The 25,220-nt window shown below is 58.6% G+C and overlaps 1 protein-coding gene across 1 annotated transcript; it reads right to left on the reverse strand.

Moving 5' to 3' along the window:
- Positions 1-663: 663 nt before the first annotated feature.
- Positions 664-13,931, reverse strand: SNTA1 (syntrophin alpha 1). Its single transcript, XM_069807385.1, has 8 exons — positions 13,536-13,931; positions 10,863-11,048; positions 3,411-3,609; positions 3,112-3,319; positions 2,913-3,043; positions 2,136-2,332; positions 1,865-2,052; positions 664-1,553 (listed from the first exon to the last, which is right to left on the reverse strand). The coding sequence occupies exons 1-8, from the start codon at positions 13,807-13,809 to the stop codon at positions 1,461-1,463; spliced, it is 1,476 nt and encodes a 491-aa protein (XP_069663486.1). The 5' UTR covers positions 13,810-13,931; the 3' UTR covers positions 664-1,460.
- Between the last annotated feature and the right edge of the window lie 11,289 nt (positions 13,932-25,220).

Here is a 25,220-nt window from a genome sequence, read left to right on the forward strand (position 1 = left end):
CCCACAGCAGCTGCCGCCACAGCTTTTCAGGAGAGTAAAAGGCTTTCGGTGCCGAGCCCCACACTAATAGGGATGTTCCCGGGGTAACCGTGATCGAGGTTAATCCAGAAAGCACTCGGTAAATACTGGCTGTGCTGCACATGTGCCAGGAGCCCACAGACACCATAACCACACCGCGAGGGCTGCACTCACTGCCTGACTTTTCCAGCAAGGGCGTCACGTGAAGGGAACAACATGCAAAGCCCCTGCTGCTGCTCGGGCAGGCAGCTACTTTTATGGGAAAAAGAAACATATAAAAAGCAAAACACAGAACTTTTTTGAGTTTGGAAACGATGCCCGCCCTCTGCTGAGCATCCTGCAGCACAAAGCACAGGGTATTCAAACCCACCCGGTATCACTAAAGCTGGTGCCAGCATCAGCCTGTCCCTCTCTGCTGCACCCAGCACAGTGTTGGGCACCTTAAGAGACTTTTTGTCCCCACCTGAAATCCCTGCCCCAGGGTCCTCAGCACCCCCAGACCAGCACCACCGGCTCACAGCAATGTCCCACAGCCTCCAAGCAAAAACCCTTCCTTCCCCTGGCAGAAAACATCCTGAGGCACAGCCCAGGTTATCACCCACAAACAGATCTTCTACTTCTCCAAGCAAAACCAGGAGACAGATCTTGGCTCCCACTGGTTGTGATCTGCAGTGTTTATTTGACCCCCCCAAAAAAGGCATTTTCATGCAGAATCTTTTGGTTCGTAAAAGAAGTTATTTCTCAGAAGCCACCTGACAACCCTCCCCCCTAAACTGAGAAATAAAGTGACCCAGGAATTAACAAAATAAAACAAACTGTCCAACTCCAACAAAGAAAAGTGGTTCCTATCATTTGGTACAATATGGAAAAATTTGGCAAACAGAGCTGATTTGCAGTTCCCATCTCTCAAGCACTGCAGAGCTGGCTTTGGTCTCCAGCCCTCAGGTTGTCTGGGGGACAGACACGCGTCCCTGTGCTGCAGGACTTGGGGACTCTCCGGGGAGTCCAAGCCAGGCAGGCAAGAGCTGCTGCATCAGCATTTTAACTGGGCAATATAAATATAAAACATCGATACAAATGGGTTCTTTGTACAGAAAATATCATCTCACAAGGCACTGGGGTGATGACCATGTGGCCGCTCGCGGCGGGCTCCAACCAGGCTTCTCCAGCTGCCGCCTGGCATCAGGGTGGAGGAAGGAGGGGAAGAAAGGACCGGAGAAGTCCCAGTGCTGCCATCCAAGAGGGATTTCACCCCACCACTGCCCCCAAACGCCCCGGGAGTGGTTTTTCCCAGCTGGATGGTGCTTTTCCTTGGTGGGGGTGGCATGACCCCGCAGGGGCTCCGGTCTCCTTGGGATGGCTTGGGGCTGTGTTTGGCCTGGAGGGAGGTGCATAGATCGGCCGGGGGCTGGGGCAGCTCTGCCCTGCGCTCCGCTCCCTCTTCATGCCAGCAGCCCCAGCCGGGTCACCTTGGCCGAGAGGAAGGAGTGGATGATGAAGACGATGGTTTTGGGGCAGGAGTGAAGGTCCAATTGCTGCAAGAAAGGAACAGAGGGATGTTTGCAATGGGGAGGGCTGTTCCTGGAGCAGCCAGGTTTCTGCTTGCAGCAGGGAGGGCAGGGACCACACAGAGCCCCGCAAACCCCACCACAGCCTTACTGGGGCCCTGGGAAGGGCTGTGCACCGTGGGGGCTGTGCGCAGTCAGGCGTGGGTGGATGGGCCGTGCCTCATCCCCACGTGCCAGGCAGGATAGGCGCTGTGCGCAGGGTGGGTGCTGTGCTCCCCCTCTCCCCTCGGGGCCGGTGGGGGCATGGGTACGGAGTGGCGAGGGTAAAGCCAACTCACAATCTCTCCCTCTGGGCCGCCAAAGTCCAGGTAGAGCATCTTGGTGCCGTCATCAGAGGACATCTGCAGCTTCTCGAAGGGCTGCTGGAGCAGGATGGTCTTGCTGAGCCCGGGCTCGGTGGTGGAGATGGTGAAGCCCTTGTCGATGTGGATGGACAGGGTGCAATCCTGCCCCTTCCACGTGCAGGCTGGGGACGAGGACAGGGGTGAGACGGCAGCCAGCCACCCCGCTGCCCGGGCCCGTCCCCCCCCTCCCGGCCCCCCCGCTGACCTGCCGAGACCTCCTGGACCAATTCGGCGGCGCCGTGGGTGCCGTCCACCAGCAGGCGGGTCCACAGCGCCAGGTCGCGGGGGCTCTCCAGGCTGAAGAGGTGGGTCTGCACGCCCAGCCGGGTGCCGGTGCGCAACGCGAACGACAGCTCCGCCTCGTACAGCGCCGAGCCCTTGGCCGGCCCCGAGTGCACCAGCCTGCGGCACCGCCGCGCCTCAGCACCGCGCCCCGCCCCGCTCCGCGCCCCGCTCCGCGGCGGTGGCCACGCGGCGGGGCCGGCAGGGGGCGCTGCAGCCCCGCGGATGCGGCCCCCCCGCGCCGGCACAGCCAGCACCGTCCGCCGCCGGACCCGCCCCCCCCCCGCCTTGAGCCCCCGGCCTGACACCCTGACGCCACCCCCCGGGGCTTTGGCATCATCCCCGGGGCTCTGCCCTCACCCCCAGCCCCCATCACCGCTCTGGGGCTCTGCCACTACCCGTGGGGCTCTGCTCTCACCCCCAGCCCCTGCCACCACCCCCAGCCCTGCCACTGCACCACCCTGGGGCTCTGCCCTGACCCCCTGCCCCCAGTCCCTGCCACCACCCCGGGGCTCTGTCCCGACTGCCAGCCCCTGCCACCACCCCCAGTCACTGCCACCACCCCCGGGGCTCTGCCACCACCCCCGGGGCTCTGTCCCGACTGCCAGCCCCTGCCACCACCCCCAGCCCCTGCCCCCGGACACTGCCACCGCCCCAGCCCCTGCGCAGGGCAGGAGGGCGCTGGGTCGGTGGCCCCTACCTGGTGGCAATGAGGGGGTAGCTGTGCGCAGGCTTGCCCAGGGCGTCACGGCTCTGCGGCAGGCTGCCGTACAGCAGCAGCTCCTTCTCAGTGAGGACGGCCAAGAGGTTCCTGGTGCCGGCGCTGGGGAGCTGCAAGGGGACTGGGTCAGGGCCACCGGCAGCGCGGTGGCACGGGGTGGCGAGGGGCATGGGGGTACCTGCTCGGTCAGCCAGCCCACGTGCTTGACGTCCCGTCCAGCCACCGTGCCGGCACCTGCCAGCTGGGCTCGCAGCTCCTCCTTCACCCGCGGCAGCAGCGCGCCCGCGTTGGCCTGGATGGCGCTGAGCCACGACTGTGCCGTGGCCTCGTCCTTCGCCCGCAGGAAGAGGGCAACGCGCCCGTCCGCCGAGCACACCTCCAGGTACCTGCAGGGACACGGCCCCGCTGGGTCCCCGCCGGCCCTCGGTGCTCCGGGGCACCGTGCTGGCATCGCCACCCCCGGCACCATGCCCTGACCTGTGCTCCGGGTCGGCGGGGAGGCACTTGCGGGACACGTAGCACATCTTCAGAGGCACGGTCCTGCCCTCCCGGAGCTCCCGAGTGGGTAGGAGGGGTGATGACCGCTTCTGCAGGGTGGCAGGCGAGGGGTCCCAGCTGACTGTTGCCCCCGTGGAGGAGTTCTTGAAGTAGGGCGAGATCTCCTTCATGTACTTCACTGAAAGAGAGGCAGCACCCAGTTGAGGGCATGGCACCGGCCAGCACAGCCCCATCCTGCCCACCAGCACCCATCTGCCCTGCTGATACTCCTCACACCCTCCCTGCATCAGAGCCGGTGCCGCCTCCATTACCTCCCCAGAGCTGGCACCCTTGGGTGCTGCAGGTCCTCTGCCCTGCACCCCTGTGGGTGTGGGGAGGGGATGGCACTGGTGGGTGAGGTTGTGCCAGAGGGTGACATGACACCTAAGATCCTCTCAGTGCCTCTGCCCCACCATCCCAGCTCGGGGAGCCCTCCAGGAGGGATAAAAATGGCCTTTTCCCGCTTTTTTCTTTCCTTTAACCCAGATCAGTTCACAGATCCAAGTCTGATCGGGTCCTCGGGGCAGCACAGGGAGGCAGGGGGCGGGGAATGGGCAGGAGTCCCAGGCCAAAATTACACAGTCCAAACTGTGCTGGTACAGCCGGTCCCGCCGCCAACTGGGAGCAACAGCTCTCAAATACCATGGCTTGGCCCCAGGAAAAGCCTCGAACTGCATGCTCACAGCTCGCACAGCCCTGCCCCGTGAGTTATAAACCAGAGACAAGAAATCAGCTTTCAGTCCCCGGCAAGTCTGACTCTGGAGCCAGAGCCCTCAGAGCTGCACCAGGACAGCAGCCGGCTTCCGAGGTTTAGGGGAAGGGGGAGATGAAAGTCACCGCCAATTGATGGGGCCCCATAGCTACATCCTGAAAATTAGGTCTGCAGCACAGGCCAAAAAGCTTTGGCTGAGCAGGGGGGGATGCCAGCCAATGGTCCTGCCCTGGGATCAGCTGGTGGCTCTAGGGAAGGGCTTCCCTTTGGTCGCCCTTGGGGAAAACACCATGGGACAGACACGTGCCTGCTGCCACGTCCCCAGCCATCACTGCTGGTTCCATGCCAGGTCCAAGTCAGCAGTGTGGGTGGCAGGAGGGGGGACACGAGCTTGGCTTTGCAGCCGACTCTTGTAGGTGGCTGGTTGGTGGACCAGCTCCATCGCTGCAGCAAAGCCAAAGCAGCCTGATTTTGTGCCAAAAAAAAGCCCTCTTCCCACCAGGAGAGAGTCTGCACGCAAAGCCTACCACCCCCATCCTTCACCTGCCCACCACCCCCCATCTTCCCCTTCATTCCTATCCCAGCGAGCCCCCAGAACCTCTAAATCCTGAAACTGCGGCACGAGCTACGGTGGGGCATGGCAGGGAGGCAGAGCCCCGCTGCATGCCCCGCTCTGCCTGGCCCCAGCGGGATGCAGCTATAAATGGCTGTGATGCTGCAGCAGCCCATGGGTCGGGTTACCCCGCGGTGGCCCCGGGGCCAAGGAGGCAGCATGGGGCCACCAGCCTCGTGCCCTATGCCTCCCATTATAAATAGCCGCCGTGTTCCCACAGGCATTTGAGCCACGTTGGATTTTACCCCAAGTCATTAATCTTGGCAGCGGGGACCTGCCATTATCCCGGTGCCTGGGAACTAATTGGAGTTCAGAAAGATACCATTCAGCCGTTGAAACCCGAGCAGCATCCCCGCGCCAGCCGGTGGCTCCCTGGACACGCGGAGGACGTCACCAGCATTAGCTGTGCGATGGTGGGGTCACGTCCTGACAGAGCCATGGAGGAGAGAAGCACTGCCCAGCCCAGGACAGGGCATGGAGAATTAGGCAATGGCCAGCTGTGTGTCTGGCACGTGGCTTTAAGGAGGATTTAAGGCTGGTCACAAAGCACCGATGTGTTCCTGCAGTACAGAGGGGTCCCAAGCCAGGACAGGGAGCTAGTACGAGTTGGAGGCTGCAGTGCTCCCCAGGGGGCTGTGCACCAGGGCCAGGCCACTGTCCCATGGGAGCTGCTGTCTCCTCTGGTGACCCCAACATGGGCTTTATAGCGGGTTGACTTACACTTCTGCCAGTCCCATCACTGCAGCAGGATCACCTGGTATTGAATGGATTCATTAATTACCTCCATCTCATTAAAGCCAACAACTCAGACCATGTTATGCATCATCTCTGCTACTGATAACTGTAATGATTGAATTTTATTTTTTTTCTAATTAACATCTTGCAGTGCTGGGGCTCCCAGGCTGGCTGCCCTCTCCTTCTTAGCCAGCACCCTCCAAAAATCACTCAGCAGAAACACTGCCTCACTGCTGTTGACTTAAAGCCACCTTCAGCAGGCAAACAGCCCTCTCGGTGGCTGCTGGGCTCATCCACGTGGCCCCCAAAGCCATGCAGGCTCTCTGTTCCCCCAGGGAGACAGCCTGTCCCACTGATCCTCTCCAGGATGGAGAGGGGACAAATAGGACCTTTAACTGCTCAGGGATTTGCACTAAGTAACACTTCATTTTAGGTTTTGGGGAACAGCAAAAGTCTCTGGGGAGGCCACATGTAAGCAGCTGCTTGTGGCCACCCATGCCTGGACAGTCCCTCTGCAAAGGGGTTACAGCACAGGGGCTCCCAAGCCCACAGCATCGTCAGAGCATCGTATGTACCCCGAACCCTGCAGCGAGCTGTGTCGAGGACATGTTTAACCAAAGGCCCTAGGTCTACCCTGCTCTTCTGTCTGTGTTGCAGTTGGTTTTTTTTCTCCTCAGCGCTCCAGAAAGGGGCAAAACCATCAAAATTCCTTGGTTTTACTTCTTGGGTAACAGATTCTCCCCCTCTACCAGTCCATCCCTCCTAAGGATGGAGAACAAGCCCAAACCAAACACTCCTGTACCCTTGATCCCAAGTCACCACAACCTGCCCCACACACATGCCCATGGCTCAGCACCGCCTGAAGCCAAGCTCCTGACCCCCTAGAGCTTCACCGAGGAGCCACAAACTTTCCTCCAGCCAGGAAAACAGCCCCAGCCACAGGGATACCCAGCAGCAGGCTCAAAGCCCCCACCCACCACTTGGGCCACCAGCCAGGTGCTGGCACGCTCTGCTTCAGCCCGGAGATCACGGCATGGATTCAACACAAAGAGGTTTAAGACTGCATTGTCAGTCAGGGGTAAGATGAGTTGTGCTGTTTCCCTTGCCAAGAGCTTTCCAGCAGCATCTACACAGCACGGCAAGTCAAAAAGGTCCGACTGTACTGGTGGCCATCACATCAGGAAGGCTTCCAGATTGGTCCTGGAGATCCAGCACTGTCCCTAAGGAGTTGCTAAGCCCATGTCCAGCTGGTCCCTCTCTGCCTCAGGAACAACAGTGCAAAATGAACATGTTAAATCGGGGGGGGGAGGGTGTCAGCTAACGCACCTCCCAAAGAGACACCCTGAAACTACCTCTAAACTTCAAGGTGACGCTGTGATTTTCTTCCAAAACACTCAATGCAGGGGCTGCCACAGCCACCCCATCCAGCATCCCACCCAGGGACTGTCCCCTGACCCCAGCTTGGAGCACAAACAAGGCAGCAACTGCTGGTCCCAGCTGCCTCAACTCAAGTCCTTCTACCCCAGGGAGGAAGACTCCAAGGGACACTGCAGGATGGAGGTGCCACCACTGTCCCTCCTGCCCTGGGACCCTGTCCTAGTACTCAGTGCCACATGTCACACCCCTGCTCTTTGCTAAATATTCCCCTGTGCTGCATGGCCAGCTGTGACCCATGGGCTGAGTGATCCTAGGGAGATCATGGGACAACTCTCCCTGTTTCCACAGGAGAAGAAATGTTCCCAGAAAACTCCCCAGGGAAAGCAAAGCTTCAGGGCAGCAAGGTGTGGAGGAGGCAGGAGGATGTGGACTCTCACTGTCTCTCTGCATCAACTCCAGGGCAGGTCCAAAGCCTCCATTTCTGCTTGGGTTTGTTACCATGCCTAAAGCACAAGAGTACACGCAGCGCTGCCGAGGGCAAAGCCTGGCTGCTCAGACCCCGAGGACCGTCACATCTGCCAGAAGATATTCACTTTGGTGTCCCACAAAGAGCTGAAGGCCACCTCAGGGCTTTCTCTCCTGAAGCCTTTCTGAGGCCCAAAGGGCAGCAGTGATGGGGAACTGCACAAATCTCAGCTGCCACCACCTGCCTCCACTCAAAACACGCTTCCACCCTGCATTGTGTGTTATTTACCCCAGGGTCACCTAAATTTTGTGGGTATTTCACATTTCACACCACACACATCTCCACCCTCTCCGACTGCCTGGGCTTCCCACGGTTAGGGCAATCAGCCCATCAGAGCTGGGCATCCCCAATGCCGTGCCCTCCCGGCACCCCTTAACTTTTCTGAATTTCAAGCTTCCAGGCCGTTACTTGGCCAAGCGAGTCCTGGAGAGCTGCGACAGCCCCAGGAGCAACCCTGCAGCCAACAAGCCCGAGGCTGCCACGGAGGTGAGATGCCCACAGCTGCCCCAGCTCCTCCTCCCCACTGCTTCCAGTTCTCTCCCCGTGCCACTAAGGCACAGGGGCCTTGCAAGAAAACCACTCCTGGCACCAAAGCCTTTCCCAGGGCAGCTGGAAGGATGTTTATCAGTCTTTCCCCTGCGGTGGAAGGTCTCTGGATACCAAGCAATGCCAAAAAAACCCCCAAAAACAAAAACAAAAAAACAAGAGAAAAATTAAGGTAAGGGAGAGCAACTCTCCCCAAAATAACAATGTAATATAAATACAGTCAAACTCCTCCTGCAAATATCAAGAGAGTAGTTTGGCACATCCAAAAAAAAACTTGGCAGGACACACTGAGAGGTATCTGCGTGTCCTCATGCCCGGCCAGCAACGACACCCAGGAGCCAGAAGCCAAGCTGAGCAGCCCAGGCTAAGACCTGGCACGTGGAGCCACTGCTGATATTCAAATTAAAATGCATCGCCTCCCAGCTCTGCCACTTTGGAGAGTCTCACTCCAGCTCACTGCCCTGTGAGGTGGTGCAAGCTCTCCCAGTTTTGTTACCTGCTGCAACACTGCTTGCAAACTACCTTAAAAACTCCTAAAACCAGGAATGAATGCAGCCAGGAGGAGCAAGGCAGCAAACAGACACTGGCCATGCCAAATTACTCAGCTTTGGTACTTCAGAAACCATAAGGGAAGTCGGAGTCACACCTGGCAGCACGCAAGGACCAGAAAGTGCCTAATTGATGTTAAGGTGCTTTTCTCCAAGTTCTGGAGCGAGCCCAGGCTGTAGAAGGGAGCAGGCAAGGCCCCTGCTTTAACACCCTTTGGGCACTTTAGGGCCACCCTCTGCCCCCCAGCCCTGTCACCCCTCCCTGGGGCAGGGCACTTGGCCACCAGCTCCTGGAGAGCCATCGGGGTGGCAGGTATAAGGCAGGGGACGCCCCACTCCGAGGCAGGGCCACCACCTCCACAGGGCAGTGACAGCCTGACGGGGACCACACCGCAGTACCAGCCCTGCCATCCTCCACGGGCAGGCAAACCCAAAATGGGGAGGAGATGGAGATGCACTATGTTTATACCTCATGTCTGGGATCAGATGAGCAGCAGAGACCCCTGCCCCACTCCAGCTGCTGCCTGCAGCACCCCCAAGCAACACCACACTGCAGGAGCCCAAAGGCATCAGCTACACACTGAGCTCCCTCCAGTGTCAAGGTGGGAGCCAGCCCAGCCCCACTCTCCTCCCAAGGGCACCTGCTGGGAGTTTTAATTAATTAAGAAGCCCAGCAGGTCATACCTGAGCTCAGTGAGCCACAGCAAAGGCCCTGCCTGCAGCTGCCTCCTGGCAGCGCCTGGCTTCCCAGGGGGATGGAGGAGGAGGAGGAGGTGTTACAGGGAGAGAAGTTGTTCTTTACAGAGAGGGCAGCTCATCTCCACCTCCTGCAGAACCTCTAGCAGAAAGGAAACCCACGCCAAAGTAAAGGATGAAAAGAAAAAACAGAGAGAGGGTGGTCCAAGAACAGCAGCTACAGGGAGGAATTTTGCAGACTCCCAGAGAAAGAGGCTCTTGTGTTTCTCTTTGGTCAAAAAAAAAAAAAAAACCCACCCCAACAACAACCCTATCTGCTCCCAGCAGCTGTGCAGAGCAGCACATTCCTCCGGCTGAACCGTGGTCCTGCGGCTCCCAGGAGAGGAGGAACCCACAGCAGAAAGGGCTGAGCGAAGCTAAAAATGAAAATCTGGAGCTGAGACAATCTGGGGAAGGCACGAGAAAGCAAGAGCCACGGCGGTCGCTGGCAGCAGAAGACACAGAGCTCTTCTTTGTCCAGGCAGAGCCCAGAGCACTGCCCCCAAATAAAACCTCCCTTTTGGATCTGCAGCCCTACAACCACACCGGGAAGGGTCTCTGGTGCCAAGACCCTCTCAGTCAGCCAGGGCGACCCAGGGAGCTAGTTGGTGGGGAGGGGAGGGGAAGGGTCCTGTCCCGAGGGACAAATCCTGGGTGCTCAGCCCTGCCCGGCCAAGCTGGCAGAGGGTGGGCAAGCACGGACAGACATGATGTGAAGGGTAACGGGAGAAGAATGGGGTCTCTCCCTCAGGGCTCCCACGGTCCCAAGCCACCAGCCCTCACCCACTCCCCAAGCGGGGTTCGGGGGGCTCCTGCAGTGTGCCAGCCCCCACGGGGTTGGGAGACACCAGGATCTGGCTGCCTGGTACCAAGAGGGAGCCCATTCCCAGGTGAGCAGCTCCAGTCTCCCCTGGGATGGTGAAAGCTGCATCCCTGGGATGTTTGTAGCCTCAGCTGCCAGATCTGGGGGAGCTGCAGTTGGGGTTCAGCTGCCAGGGATCTCCTGCAAGGCTGCTCCTGTGGCTGCACTCCTGAGCTGGCCCTGCCTGCACCCGGGAGCCTGCTCCTCCTGCCTGCCCAAAATCCACCCCAGCAAAGCAAAAGGTGCTCAGCAAGGAGCGGGGTGCCAGCATACCCCCTCCCTGCTGGCATAAGCATGCAGAGCCACACCAGCCAAGGATGTGGGTTTAAATGCAAATCATGGGAAAAGCAGAAAAAGTTTTCTATTGCTCCAGAAACTGCAGACCTCAGGGTGATGCCATACAACGGAAGAGTTGCAAACCCCATACACCCATCCCACACCTCCCATCACTGCCTGCCCACGGTCCCACAGTGGGGAGATGAAGCCACTGGGCAGTGGGCAATGGCACACACATGTCTCTCCCTCTCTGGAGGGAGATAGGGAGATCCCAGCAGTTACCTCCAGCTCTCCAGATGAGCAGATAAACCAGTCTGCACATGTTTTCCATTTGAAAGAATATGCAAATGTGTATGCAGATGATGTGCCACCCCCCTGCTCCCACTACATCACCAGGAAAAACAGGGATCAGCCCCTGGAAGCAGGAGGACCCTCGTACCTCCTCGCACCCTCGTTTCCTACCTTCCAAGACTACCTCCTTGCCCGTCTTCTTCAACGCCTGCACTGCCTCATCGTGCGTCGCCTCAGAAAGGTCGGTCCCGTTGACAGAGAGGATGGCGTCCCCCACGTACAGCGCCTCAGTCTGATCCGCCGCCAGCCCCTTAAATATCTTGGAGATCAAGATGGGCATTTTATTCTCTCGGCCACCTTGAAACAGAAGAGAAACAAAGCAGTTGTGGCTGTTGGAGCACACGGAGGAGCGGGTGGGGAGGGGGATGCTTGGGTACCAGCTGTCCTCAGCGAGGCCGAGCCCTTCTCCCAGCACTCAGCCGCACCGTGCCAGGACAGCCTGCTGCCCCATTTCCTCAGATGCCCACATCATGCCTGTAACAACCACAGTAGCCCAAATACAAGGCTTTAGAGCAGATGAAGATGATTGCTCCAAAACCACTCTGAATGGTCGCAGATTTCCTTACAGAGCGAACACGTAACCTGGCCATCTCCCCATCAATTTTGGCAGCAAAGCATGTCTTTATTTGCATTATTAATCGTGTGTGCTGAGCGACTATCCCAGCTCCAAGGACTTCATGATCTAAACTGATAAGACAGCTGAATGTTTTTGGAGAGGCAAAAGAGCCAGGGAGAAGTGAACCAATCTGGCTGTTTGCTCCTCTCTGCACAGTAGCCCTATTTACCTGCTGCTCCCCGTTCTCCACTCTAAAAGGATGCTATTCAAACCTCCCAGCGGCTTGAGGAGATCAATTTGCACGTTAACTTTTGAACCCGCAGGAAGATCTGAGCAGCATTGCTGCCTCCGTGCCAGGGAGCAGGGGTGCAGCAGCTACTGCCAAGGCCCAGCCCGGGCAGGAGCAGCCAGGGATCCAGGGATCAGCAGCCCTGGACATGCCCTACGCCCCAGGACGGCCTGTCCCAAGGAGCCTCCAAGAGATGATCTCTCATCCCGGAGGGAGATGTTGAGCCCAGCCTGTTGTCACCGCCTGCCCTGGGGCTGCTCCCAGCCAGTGCCACAGGCATTTCCTCACTGAGAGGCCTGCCAAGCCCCTCAGAGGGCTCTGGTTATCAGCTGTCAGAGGCCCCAGCGGGGGCTGCTCCGAGCTGCGGAGCCCGTCCTTACAGCAGCGGCTCCTCTCCCGGGCTGCCTGCACCGAGAGCCACTGCCAGGGCCAGGAGCCTCTGCCAACTCGGCTCTTGCAGGGCTCCCCGCCGTCCTGCCAGCCAGGGGAAGGCCAGCCCAGCAGCTACAGCACCCATCCCCTCGCCACATCCCAAGGCAGGACACCTCACTCGCACCCTGGTTTGCGGTGAAGCATCCCTGGGTGAAATGTGCCTGGCACACTTTTTAACCTGAAAGCATCAGCATCCCGGGCGAGGAGCGATGGCCTCCCCCCGCAGCGGCAGTGGCACGGCAGGGCTGTCCCACCGCCTGTAACAGCTCCTAGCTCCCATTTTACATGACAACTACTTGGTTTCATATACGTCACTGCAAAAATAAAGTTTTAACTGAACCAAGTGGTGTTTCTCCTTTCCTGGGAGAGCCACAGAGCTAGCAGTAACTTGGCAACCAAGGGGTCATTACGAAGGGGGCTTTATGCTTCCCAAAAAGAAGGGCTGGCAGGCTCAGGCACCCCACAGATACAGCCACCAGCACAATTTCGATGCAGTCCCAGCACCCAGACATCCACACCACAAAACCTCCCCACTTCCAGAGGGAGCCGGAGGCTGCAGCCACATCCCCTCCGAGCTGGGAGAAGCCACGTCAGGAGGCAAGAGTCCCTGTCCCTGGGGCTGCCAAGACCGCTGCCTGCCCTGCCCACACACGGAGATACGAACCCTCTCACCCACGCACCATGACAGCCCTTTGCCTGCCTGTTTGCTGCCGGTTTCAGTCTCCTTTCACGGAGTTTCCAACACGCTCAGAGCCGCGTGAAAACCAAAGGCAGGCAGAAACGCCACCCTTGCGCCAAGAAGTTTCCAGCCTGAAGTTCAGGCACGTCACCGAGGAGCGGGGCAGTTTAGGAAGGAAAACAGGGATTGTAACGGAGGCTTCCCGCTGCTCAGTTCTGCGGGAGCAGACATCTCTGAGCCTGAGTGCGTTGGTTTAACACCCCAGCTCTCCGTGCCTGGAAATCCCCAAGGGCTTTACAATCGCTTCCTTCGTTTTGCCGGCGGTTTAAAAGGGACATTTCTCAGCACAGGGGCACGGAGGGGACAAGGACGCACCGGCAGAGCCCTCCCGTTGGTCGCAAAAGGGCAGCGTTCATGTAACCGGGTACCCTGTGCACCCCACCTGCCTCACGAGACAGCACCCCGCCCTTGCGTGCGGAGGGGCAGTGGGACCCCCCTCCAGCTCCCAAACACCGGGGACACCCGCTCCGGCCGGGGAACGGCAGGCAGGGGCTACCCGGTCACTGCTGCGCCCCAAAGCAGTGGGCTGGGGATGTTCCGGGCCCCGTCTTTGCCACGCGTCCCCTTCCTCGTCCTGCGCAAGGGCTGGGTCAGGGCAGTGCCATGGGGCGTGAAGACCCCAACCCCGAGCCCAGCCCCTGCCCCAGCTCCGCTCCCCCCCGCAGGGTTTTCTTCCAAACGTGGGAGCGAGCTGCTGGAAGAGGCGGCAGCAACAGGTCCCGGTGCCCGGTGCCTTACCCCCCCCCCCCCCCGCGCCCCGGCCCTCACCTTTGATGCTGATGCCGAGCCCCCCCACGTCCTGCTTGACGACGCGCACCGTGCGCCTGATGTTGGCGAGCGCCTCGGGCACGGCAGAGCCCGGCTCGCCGCCGTTCAGCTGCGCCCCCGGTGCCTCGCCGGGGCCGGCAGCGGGGCCGGAGCCGTCGGCCGGGCTCACCCCCAGCACGTCCTCGGCCAGGGTGAGGAGGACGCGGAGCCACTGCCCGCCGGGGCCGCGCAGCTCCAGCAGCCCGGTGCGCGGGGCGCGCCTGCCCGCCGCCATCTTCCGCGCCTGCCGCGCCGCCCCCGCCGCTCCCGCCGCCCCGCTCCGCGCCGCTCCGCGCCCCGCGCACCGCCCCGCCGGGAGGGAGCCAGCCGGGCGCTCCCCGCTCCGGCCCGGGATGGGGCGCGGGGCGGGACCCGGCTCCCCAGTCCTCCCCGCTCCGCCCTGGGACGGGGCACTGGGAGGAGCCGGTGCTCCCCAGGGCTCCCCGCTCCGGCCCGGGATGGGGCACGGGGCGGGACCCGGCTCCCCGGTGCTCCCCGCTCCGCCCTGGGACGGGGCACCGGGAGGAACACAGCTCCCCGGTGCTCTGTTGCTGGTCCGGGGTCTGGCCCTGGACGTGCTGAGCGTCCTGTGCTGGGCTGTGTCACAAGAGGAGCAGCAGGAGCCGGGCAGGGGGCAGCTGGCTCAGCCCTTCACGTGTCCCCCAAGAGCCACAGCCCCCCCCAGCAGTCACAGCCCCCTCACCTGCAGCCCATGCCCAGGATCTCGCTCTTGCCCAGCAAGGGTACCGGGCCGAAGGCCTGGGGCATAGATCTGCAGGGCTGGGCAGGATGCTCAGGGATCCCAGGGAGCACCCCACTCCCACACCCCACACCCCTGCCCAGCCAGACCCTGCGGGGCACCTCGAGGTGGGTGCTCTGTTACAGGGGCTTTTATGCAATGCACCAGCTTCCCAAAACACTTTCGGCTCCTTTATAGGGGCCAGCAGTGGCACAATGGCAGGCAGTGGCTCAGGAGGGCACACAGGGCAGGGCAGGGACTGCCTGCATCCAGCCCTGGACTGGAGTTTCTCGGTAGCCAGTTTCTTTGCAGTGACTCCTGGGCAGGCACCTCCTAACAGCCCCGGCAGGTGTTAAACAGCAGTGAGGCAGAGGGAAATGGTGTTTGCAGGCATTCAGAGCAGTCTGTGCTGCTTTTCCCTTGCTTGTCCTGGATCTTGAAAACAGGAACAGAATTTTGTTTCCTTAGGCAGACCTGCATTTTTTTTCTGCAGCCAAGGGGCAGCAATTAGGAGTAGAAAATACCTCCAGGAGTAGCAAAATACATTGTAGCACATTCCCTGTGCCCCTTGCACTCCTAGCACTTCAGGCAGCTCCAGAAGCCTCCGGGATGGGGCTACCGATGTCCCGGACGCTCCACAAAACACAAGGATTTGTAAGAATTCAACAACATTTACCACAGGCTGGGAAAAGGACGGAGCAAGGGGCTCTGGCTGCACGGGGCAGGGGGGCTGCAGCGTGCACTGCTCAGCACAGCACTTCCCCAGCCCCGGCCACAGCCAGCCCTGAGCATCGGCCACGCGCAGAGGGGAAAAATGCTCCTGGGGCTCCCTCCCACGCAGCAGCAGCTGTGGAATTTCTTGAGGTTGCAGCAGAGGAAACCCTGAAGGTTATTTCTTTACAAAACAGACGGTTCACATATTCCTGATTTTCTTTTTGCTATAAAGTCTAGGGTTTGGCTTAAATGACTCCTCGTCTTTGCAGCACAGTGCTCCTCACTGTAGCAAGCACTTCTACACTGCCCCATCACCCAGCCAAAGGTATTTCCCTATGATCCCATCCCCTGCACACCCCACGAGGCCAGTCGGGCCCCACTCCGGCTGCCTGTGCCGCTCAGTTTGTGTACAGCAGAGGGGAACTTTGTCCTTTGGTCCTCAAGTGGAGACAGGGCTCATTTTCCCTGTGCCACCCGCTCTGGGAGCACTGACTATTTGCCAGCCAGGCAGCTGCAATCAGCAGTTTGTCTGGATTTTTTTCCTTCCCAGTGCTGCTTTCGATATTTCCAGCCTTTAAGAGCACGTTCCCATCTGAAGCAGCAGTGGGAACTCTGAATACTGCTTTTAGTGCAGTGGAATGGCATCATTTGGGTTGTTTTCTTTCATTTCTCAGCTCTGTGCCGGCAGCACGGATGCTGTGAAGCATGGCCTGGATGCATGGAAGCCATCCAGATGGTGTCAATGCCAGGCAGAAGGAGAAGCCCTGCCTCTCCTGGTCCGGCTGCTGGGATGGAGAAAACACCATGGTCCCCAGAGCCAGGGCATGGCACGGCACGCCACGCCAACTTCACCTCCCTCGGAGAAACAGCCTCACCCCACCGGTGCAGCAAGGTCGATGCGCAGGCGCAGTAGAAAGCTCGTCCCACAGCCACTGCTTCTGTACGGCTGTGGGACTGCCTGCTCTCCCCTTCTTCAGTAATTAATATTCCTTTAGCAATTGCATCAATTACTTAACGTGGGATGGAGACGCAAGGCAAGCATTGCAGGTGTTGATTTCTTCTAATGCGAATCGGGAGTCCAAAGTGCCCTTAAGACCCTGGTCACACAGTGGGAGGCTCAGCCTCAGTAGGGGGTACATCAGGAGGGGAGTGATAAGGCTCGGCAGACTGGTACAGCATTGGGGGGCTTGGCTTTAGGCATTGGGGGGCTTGGCTCCAGGCTTTAATAAAAGATAAAACTCATTTGCTGGCTCCTCTGCACAGCTGGGTCAGGCGAGAGCTGTGGCCTTGGGAGGTTAGGCACTCCAGGATGTTCTTGGGGGTCCTGGTGCCCCCCAAGCAGAGGCGCTGCTGCTTCTGGGACTTTCCTGCGGGCTTGGCTCCCCTGGCCAGGCTCTCAAGCCTGCTTTTGCTCAGGCTCCTTCATTTATTTCTTAGGAGCCCCTTCATGTCCCAGGGCACACGGTGAGCACTGGGAGCCCAGCGCATGGGGTGGTCCTGGCTCAATTTGACCCACTGCAAGATACCGTGAGTGTAATTCCCATGCCATAGTGCTGCAGGATGGACTGCAGGGTGGGAGGGAGGAGGATGAAGGCTCTGGCCGTGGCTGGCACGCGGGAGTGAGTCGCAGCTTCCAGGCATGCCAGTGGCGTTCGTCAGGGCTCCTGCTGAAGGGATGCAGGCGGGGGGTGGGGGGAGTTGCTTGAAAAATTGCTATTCACAGAAATAGAAACTTCCCGCAGAAACATGCGTGCGTCGGTGACAAAAGCCCAGCTGGGAATTTCTCCCTGGCAGCAGGAGCAGTGGGAGGCAAAGGGGGTAGGGAGCGCAGGAGGCTGCAGTGCAGTGTCAGGGGTGCTGCCAGGGCTCTGACCCTGGCCCCTGGGGGAAATAGCTGCTTTTTAGCTGGAAAGAGCATTGCTCGTCTCCAGCCATCATCCAAACAGTCCCCAGGAGGAGGACCTGGTGGTGCAGGAAGCAATGGGCTCCATGCCCCCCATGCCGAGTAATTCCCTCCAGCAGCGCTTTCTCAGTGACCTCTTCAGATGGTGCTTCCCCAGCTGAGCGCCATTGCAGGGCTGAGCCCGTCCTGGCATTTTCTCTGCATAATCTCTCCAGCCTCCTGAACTTTTTCGTTAAGCAGCTATTATTAGACTCATTTCTTGGCATAGCCAGGAGCTGTGTCAGAGCCCACCAGTCTATTTGTAGAGTGCCGTGAGATGTTTTGTTACTTGCGTTAATTAAATTAATCCCTTCTGAAGCAAAATAAATGACCTTAAGAGCTCACGTTCAGTTCCTGGGGCAACATTCCTGAACCGTGGGGATCCAAGTAGCATCTCAGGCTGCCAGTGGTGCTCGGGATGCTCCAACAGTCCTTAGCCCTCAGCACCAAGGAAGTGCTGCTCTGCTCGGTGTCCCCTGGGAATTCATGGAGGTGGGGAGTGCCCGGCACTGACCCTGCCCTGTAGAACTGAGCCCTGTGAAAACCCTGCAAGGGATGGAAGGGAAGTACAATAGCTTTTATTATATAGATAGATATTCATATAGATAGATTTCAATATAGATAGATTTTAATATAGATATTAATAGATTTAGATACTCGATATGTATTTAACTGATGGATTCATCCTTTGTTATGCAAGAAATGCAGCAAAACGGCATTGTCTGACTTCAAAATCACTGGAATCTCCAAGTCCTTTAACTTGAGTGTGCTTTCTGTTTGCTTTGGGACATAATTAGTCCCTACGAAGTTTCTTCCATCTCAGTCCAGGCTCTTCTCTTACTGGATCCCTGTAAGATAGCCACAATCAGCTGTGTTCTCATGGTGTGAAAATACTTTTGCTACCTTGAGGCAGATCTTATCTTATCAGGGCAGGATCATTTGTATCAAAGAACAAGAGACCGGATGGGAAAAAACAGTACCTGGGAGCTAAAATAGCTTTGGGAAAGGCAAAGGTTGTTGCACATTAAAGCCCGATATTCACTGCCTGCTGCAGCTTCTGGCTCTCAGATGCCCTAAGACCAAGTGACATCAGTGGCAGGGACCTCAGTCAGCCCCTAGGGTAATTTAACGGACATAAATTGATCATAAAAGTCAGCATGTGAACAGCAGATTGTAAAATCTACCATCATGTTTTCAGTTTCAATTGGGCTGATTCACCCCACTGGCCTCTTCTGTGGAGAACGGGGCAAACACCCCAGTGTTTTGGTTAATTTCCAGCTTGCAAATGAAAATGCTGTTTCCTCCCTGCCGGGCACTGGGGAAGAGGCATCTCTTGGACTGCAGAGTTGGTGGGATACACCGCTGGAGATACCACCCATGATTCTGTATGTCCCCTGGCATTGTGGCTGCAGTATCTGTGGCACAAGAGCCAGAGCTCATGGGGAAACTGAGGCATGGAGCAAGGGCAGGCAGGTCATAGCTCAAACCAGGCCTGCAAGGAGTGCTGGGCACATTGCTGCCATCTTTCCTGGCTCCATGGGTGATGCACGGGGGCTCGGAGATGTTGTCTGCTGGCCAACACTGGTGATGTGGACTCTCCTGTGGGCACGGGCAGCATCTTTCCTCTGGGCAGCACATGCCCAGACAATGCTACCTGCTGGGGCATTTGATGTCCAGGTGCTTTATTTAGTGATATCAACCCCTCCCCTGCTTCCCAGCTGCTCCAGTGCAGCTTTAGTTGCATCCCAGGTGTTTGCTAGGGGGTTTGCTAAAATCCTGGGGTGGGCCGTGAGTTCAGGGGGGTGACAGACAGACAGACAAACACGCTTGCAAGCAAAACCCTCCTCCCTGACAAACAGAGTCCCATGCATAGAGGGGGCTTCTGGATGCGGCCCTGCAGACAGGGACCCCCATGCACCCCTCCCGGTGCCTGTGTGCTCATGCAAACACCGATTCACCCCAGCAAAGCGTGGGTGAAAGCCCTGTCCCCTCCTGGCTCCTCCATCACACTGGGATGCCCATGGAAAATGCCAGCTCCCCTGGCACTCACAGCTCCCCTGGGCTTTTTTTAACTCAACAACTAGAGCTTTGATAAATGTCACTTCTTTCCTCTGCTGTTGTTTCTCTCTGATGGCTTAACATGACAACACCAAGGTTGTCTGGAGCAGGAGACCTCGATGGATGTTATTTCATTCCCTGACTCAGGGGATGCTGCAGGAAGAGCCTCCTGTCCCAAGCACAGCGCAGAGGTGCAGGAGGGATGGGAAGAGCCTTGTGTCCCGGGAAAAGGCCATTTATGAGCCCACAGGGATGTTCCCACGGGTCTGGCTGGAAAGCCACCTTCAGCATCAGGTTTTTGAGTTCAGTGCATCCTTCTACTGGGGGTTCACCTTCCCTGCAAGGCCCATGTCCCTGCAGGGCTCTGCTGGCCTTGCAGGTGCTGCAGGCGGATGATAGACCCATCCTCCCAGGGACCTTTCCTCCTTCCCACGAGTGGGGTGAGGAACAGCTCCGGCCTGGATTTCAATATCGCTCCGTGCAAAAAGGCAGCTGCAGGATTTTGAGCTGACAGCAGATGCCAGCAAAGAGCCGCTCTGCAGCCAGCCAGGGCCTGTCGTTGGCTGGGGGTGGCCGCAGCCCCCCTGCCCTGAGCGCTGAGGCACCTTCTGGCCAAACCCACCTATCTGGCTGGGTGCTGCCTGCTGGTGGGCAAACCCCTCCGGGGACCCGGAGGAGCGCAGGTAGTGCTTTGCAGCCAGCTGAGAACCCCCACGCTCAGCTCACAAATTGTAGCATCTGCCCTGAGCCCCCTTCCAGCCTGGGGGGAGCGAGTGGGGCCACGGCTGCTGCCAAACTGGTGGCACCGATGAGAGAAATGGGGGACATTGCTCCCTCTGGCTCGTCTCACCAGGCATGGCTTTGTGCCCCAGAGCCCCAGGCCAGCACCCACGGGGGACAGGGGGCACGCTTCCCCTGGGCCAGCCACTGCCTGTTCAGCCTGTTGGTTGTCATAAAGTCACAGAGTGGTTTGGGTTGGAAGGGACCTTCAAAGACCATCCGGTCCAACCCCCTGCCATGGGCAGGGACATCTTCCACTAGATCAGGTTGCTCAAAGCCCCGTCCAACCTGACCTTTGATGTCTTCATCCACAGCTTCTCTGGACAACCTGGTCCCATGTCTCACCACCCTCATTGCGAAAAAAATTCCTTCCTTATCTGGGCTAGGGGGGCACTGGAGAGGGATTTTCACCTCTTCTCACTGCCCCAGCCCAGATTTTTTTGGGGTGATGGCCAGCCGAGTCCCCCAGAATGCCCTGGCTTTCTGCTCAGTACCATGGCCCCAAAACCCACCCTTGCCTTCCTTATCAAATTCCTTTCATAAGGACCTGGGAGGCACCTCATGCTCCCTCCCCGCTTGGCAGGCAGCCATGGCACTCCTGCTCCACAGCAAGAGCTATTTTTACCCTCTAGCTGCACGCACACTCCCCCAGCTAAGCCTCCTGCCCTGCACTGTCCCCGGTTCCCGGCTAGGACCCTGCTGCAGCTGCGGCCAGGCTCTGCTTGTGTCCCCAAGCACCCTGCAGCCGGGGGGGATGCAGAAGGGGCCGCTTCCCTTCATTTGCCGCATCATTTCTGCAGACCCCATCCACCGCCCTGTGCAAAGCTCTTTTGTCAGCCTGACAAGTATCTGGAGTTTGTTTTATATGAGGACGAATACATATATACGTGGCTGCTGCTATTTCCCCCTCCCCAATGGTCTTTTCAGGTCCCTGGCCCAGGTCCCCCAAGTGAGCTCAGGGCGCCCTGGGGGATCGGCGCTGGGAGCTTTGCCAGTCAGCTTTTTGATGGTCAGGGACCTGGAAAAGCCCCAGCTCCTCGGCTTCAGGGGCCAGGCAGGGTCTATGAGCACTCCTCATCCTTCCCCAGGCTGTTGGACCCCACGTGCCTCGAGGGGACGCACCACAGCACAGAGTCCCAGGCTGCTGTTGGCCACAGGATGCACACTGCCCATCTCAGTGCCACTTTTAACGGGTCCCTAAACCAAACATCAGGGCAGCAGCTTGAACCCACATGGCTCGGGGAAGGCTGAGCAGGGAGATCCATCTTCATTCCAGGGTGGATGCTCCAGGCACAAGCCCTGAGGGGGCTTGTGCAGGGGCTGGAGGGGCTGCAGCAAGGGGATGGGGGGCATCACCCCTGCTGCGGGATCCCCATCCCACCTACAACACCTCCAAAGGGTCCCACCAGCACGAGAGGGGACCCAGGGACAGCAGCAGTGGCCCCCAGTGGAAGGACACCCTGAACATCACCCACTGCCCCGGGCTGGCCCCCACTCACCTCTGATACAGCCCTTTGCTCCTTTCCAATGAGAGGTTTTAATTTACCCTCTCGGCTGGCGAAATCCTAACCCAAGCAATTCCCCAGTTGTTCCTCCAAATCACAGTAATTACCTCATTACTTTGATATTAATAGAATTCATATGGCCTGGAGAAGATAATTGAAATTAGCCCTGTGCTGCCGGCGAGCAGAGAGGCCAGCAGGGGCCTGAGCCAGGTGAGGGGTGCAGAGCTGTGCCAGGGGGTGAGCTCTGACCCCTGGCCGGATCCTGGCACCCACTGTGTGCCACCCATAGTGGGTCCTGGGGCCAGCAATGTCCATGGGGCTGCAGCCCTGCCAGTCCCAGCCCCAGGGATGAATCATTGCCTGGGGTTTGCCCAATGGTACCAGAAATGAGTAGGCAGGACGGACACCCGTCCCAGTCGCCGTCGGGCTCCTGCGAGATAGACTGGGAGGATGCTTGGCTGGGCCCTGCCCCTGTTCCTGAGCCGCTAACCCTCTTGTTGTCCCCTGCTTTGTCCCCTGCTCTGGGCTGTGGCATCCAGGGCTCCTGCCATGGGGCCATTCCCATTCATTTGGGGGGAAAAAAGTAAAGAGGAAAAAAAAATTCATTATCTGGAAGAGCAACAAAGGCAGCATGGTGCTGAATAGCTCTCACAGGCGATGCTGTGCCCCCACAGCCAGCCACTGCCCAGCAGGGCCATGATGGAGCCATCCTGCCTCCCTTCCGGCCCCGGGCACGGGCAGCTCCCGCCCCACCTGCTCCCCGTCAGATGGGAGATGACCCCCGACAAAGGCCGGGGCCGCGTCTGCCACCCTTGGGCTTTGCCCCGACACGTGTCTCCTTAACCTCTTCCTTGGGACCAGCTGCTACCAGGGGACCCTCCTTTGTGGCCCTGGCGAGTGGCAGACGAGTCTCCCCATCTGGCCGGCGAGGCCTCGTCTGTTGGAGACCCCCTGCCCCGGCTTATAACGGCATTAACCTCCCCTGCTGCGCCCTGCCCTGCTCCCACCCCCCCAGCCTCCCCCCCCGTCAACTGTCACCGAGACCCCCGGGTCCCCTTGGGGCCATTGGGCTGGGGACAGCCTGCATCCCCGGCTTAGCCCACCCATCGCCCAGCCAGCACCTCGCAGGCATGGGCATCCCTTGCCTGCACCTCTAACACTGCCTGCCTGTGGGCTAACCCATGCACAGAGCGGAGCTGGAAGTCTCCTCTCTTCTCCCCTCCTAACATCATGGCGAAAATACTGCGTGTAAATGTTGCTTGCAAATGTTGCATGTAAATGCTGCATGTCACTGCTGCATGGTGTAAGCGCTCTGTGCAAATGCTGCACAAGACAAATGCAGCACATAAATGCTGCTTATTGGCACTGCATCTAGAAATGCAGAGCCTCGGAGCCACAGGGGCTGGAGGAGCAAGGGGCAGCAGAGGGGAGGAGTGCCAGGGCTTGCAGCAACCACGCTGCACCCAGCCGGGATGTCAGGCGGGCAGACCTGGTTGGCTCACCCCTTGGAAGGCGCAGGAGAAGGGTGTCAGGAGCCATGCCTGGACAGGGACCAGGCAGGACAAGGCAGGAGGGGAATTTGCCTCCAGGGGCTTCAAAAGTTCCTGCACTCCTGTGGCCGCAGGTGGGGTGAGTCCAGCTTTGACTCCCACAGTGCTGGGGCTCAGGACCAGGACCCCAGCACGGGGACTCCATCCCAACCCTGCTGCCACCAAGCCACGTGCCCTTGCCCCTTGCTCAGTCTGTCACCAAGCTCCCCAGGGAGCTGGAGGGATGCTGGGGCACCCCGGTGTGCCCAGCAGGCAGGAGTCCACCAGCAATGGGATGCAAGGAGCAGCAGTGTGCAGGGTCAGGCCCTAGAGCCCATTGGGAAAAGGAGCCGAGGCGGAGGCTGGCATCCCCTGGCAGGCTCCTCTGCCTGGTCAGCGGTGTCCCCAGGCCAGGGACAAGAAGAGGCAAGACTCCACCACTGCCGCCTCCCTTGCCAGACGTCCACCCCCGAGGAGGCCTTATCTGCCGCTAATGCTTCGCAGCAGCCTCCCCAAAGCTTGCGGGCTTGGCAAGATGCTCTGAAACTGCATTTGCTCCAAATGGATTGTATCAGGGGGAGAACAAAGCACTGGAGAGTTTTCAAAGAAAAGTTGCAATTGCAGCCCGCAAGAGAGGCAGCCGGTCCCCTCTGGCGGCACCTCACTGGGGACTCAGCAGGGAGCGGGCTCGGCACCAAAACCCACCGGGCAGCAGGCTGTTGCCCCTTGGCTCTCCCCTCCTGGCCCCAGCTCTACTGTCCCATGGTGGAGGCTGGGCAGGAGCCATTCAATGGGTGCTGGCCAGAAGACAGCAGCTCCATTTTCACCAAAAAATGTCCTGCTGCAAAATCTGGCCTCACTCCAGCTGCAAATGAAAAACTAAGGTTGGGTTTGTGGTTTTTTCCTGCTCCAAAGTTTCTTGGAAAGCTGGTGCGGGCCAGAATCTGGAGCAAATGCTGACCGACCTCGGCATCATGTGATGGGACTGAGGGTGTTGCATGGGTGCTTGCCCGCTTTGCTCACCTTCCCTGGTGCAGGCAGTTCCAGGCAGCAGTCCCCGGGGCAGAGCAGCTGGTAGAGTGGACTTTTTTACCTCCAACACCCTCAAGGACTTGGGGAGAAAAAGGGAAATATTCTCTTCTCTGTCAATCTTGGCATAAATTGCAATGGCAGTGTCAGGAGAAGTGCTAACGCAGAGGCTTCACCTGCCCAGCCTGTGCTCCGAGCCCTGGGAGCATCGGCAGAGATGGCCATGGGTGATGCCAAGATTCACCCAGAGCACAATGGCCACATGTTGCATGAAGCAAGGTGCACCATGCTCGTGGTGAGGTGTCCCCAAGGAAGCGGTGGCACACGGGCAACCGTGCTTGTCAGGAAGGACTGGAGAAGAAGGAACTGTGTAGGCAGAGGAAAGAATAAGATGAGAAAGTCATGTTGGCTTGGCTTCCCCTCCGATATGCAGAGAAGATGGTGTCAGCAGTGAGTCAGCTCCAGGAGGTATGTGAAATCATAATTGAAGAATGCTGAGAAAACAGCAAAATCCCACCAAAAAAAAATTGTGGGGAAAAAAAACCACAACAAGCCTCAAGCAAAAGCAACAGCAATGGTGCAGATCCCAGAGCCTCGGCGCTGGGCAGAGACATGAAAGAGGATGGGTTTAGCAACGGGACGCTCTTCAGGGCGCAATGGGATAACTGCAAAATTGCATCAGGGCTGGGGAAAAAGGAAAACAAACCCAAGAGCAGTGGCTTTCTGCTGCGGGACAGTCAAAGGGCACAACATGGCCCTGCAGCATCTGGCTCTGTGGCAGTGGGCTGGAGGGACCCACGTGAGATCCCGGAGACTCTCCCAATGCATTCCCAACCCACGAGAAATGTTGTGGCCATGAGGGCTCCTTTGAAAAAGTGTCATCGAGAATCTGGGGAAACAATAGAGCTGCACAACGCCAGGCTCTGCAAAATGCCTGACTCACGGCACTATCGCATCTTGAACGGCAAACTCATTTGTGCCAGATTAGCAAGAGGGAGAGGCGCAGGGGCTGCTCCATGGAGGCTCAGACAGCCCTGTGGCCACAGCAAGAGAGGTGCAGAGCAAGCAAGCAGCCTCCTGCAGAACATGTGGGGTGGTTCACTGAGAGCCAGAGGGGGAAAGACATGGGAAAATCAAGCAGAATGTCACAAATTCAGAAACTCAAAGGAAAAGGTGTAACCAGAGGGCAAAGGGAGGTCTCTGCGCCCTGTGGGGAGAGACTGTGAGCAGAAGAGCTTTGCTGGGGGCTGCGGGCAGCACGGGGGGACAGTGCTACGTGGTGGTGGGCTTGGGAGAAGGAAGGGCTCCTTCCCATCACTGCTGGGGACTGCACCCAACCCTGGCCCTCCA

This window comes from Haliaeetus albicilla, chromosome 2 (assembly GCF_947461875.1).
Source record: "Haliaeetus albicilla chromosome 2, bHalAlb1.1, whole genome shotgun sequence".
Classification (NCBI taxonomy): Eukaryota; Metazoa; Chordata; class Aves; order Accipitriformes; family Accipitridae; genus Haliaeetus; species Haliaeetus albicilla.

What these genes read in the sequence shown, in the direction of transcription:
- SNTA1 (XM_069807385.1), bottom strand. Translation starts at nt 13,809, where the DNA reads ATGGCGGCGGGCAGGCGCGCCCCGCGCACCGGGCTGCTGGAGCTGCGC. An exon ending in CAAGGAGGTAGTCTTGGAAG is followed by an intron (nt 3,610 to 10,862) that starts GTAGGAAACGAG and finishes CCTCTCTTTCAG; the next exon opens with TGAAGTACATGAAGGAGATC. An exon ending in TGGGCTGGCTGACCGAGCAG is followed by an intron (nt 3,044 to 3,111) that starts GTACCCCCATGC and finishes GTCCCCTTGCAG; the next exon opens with CTCCCCAGCGCCGGCACCAG.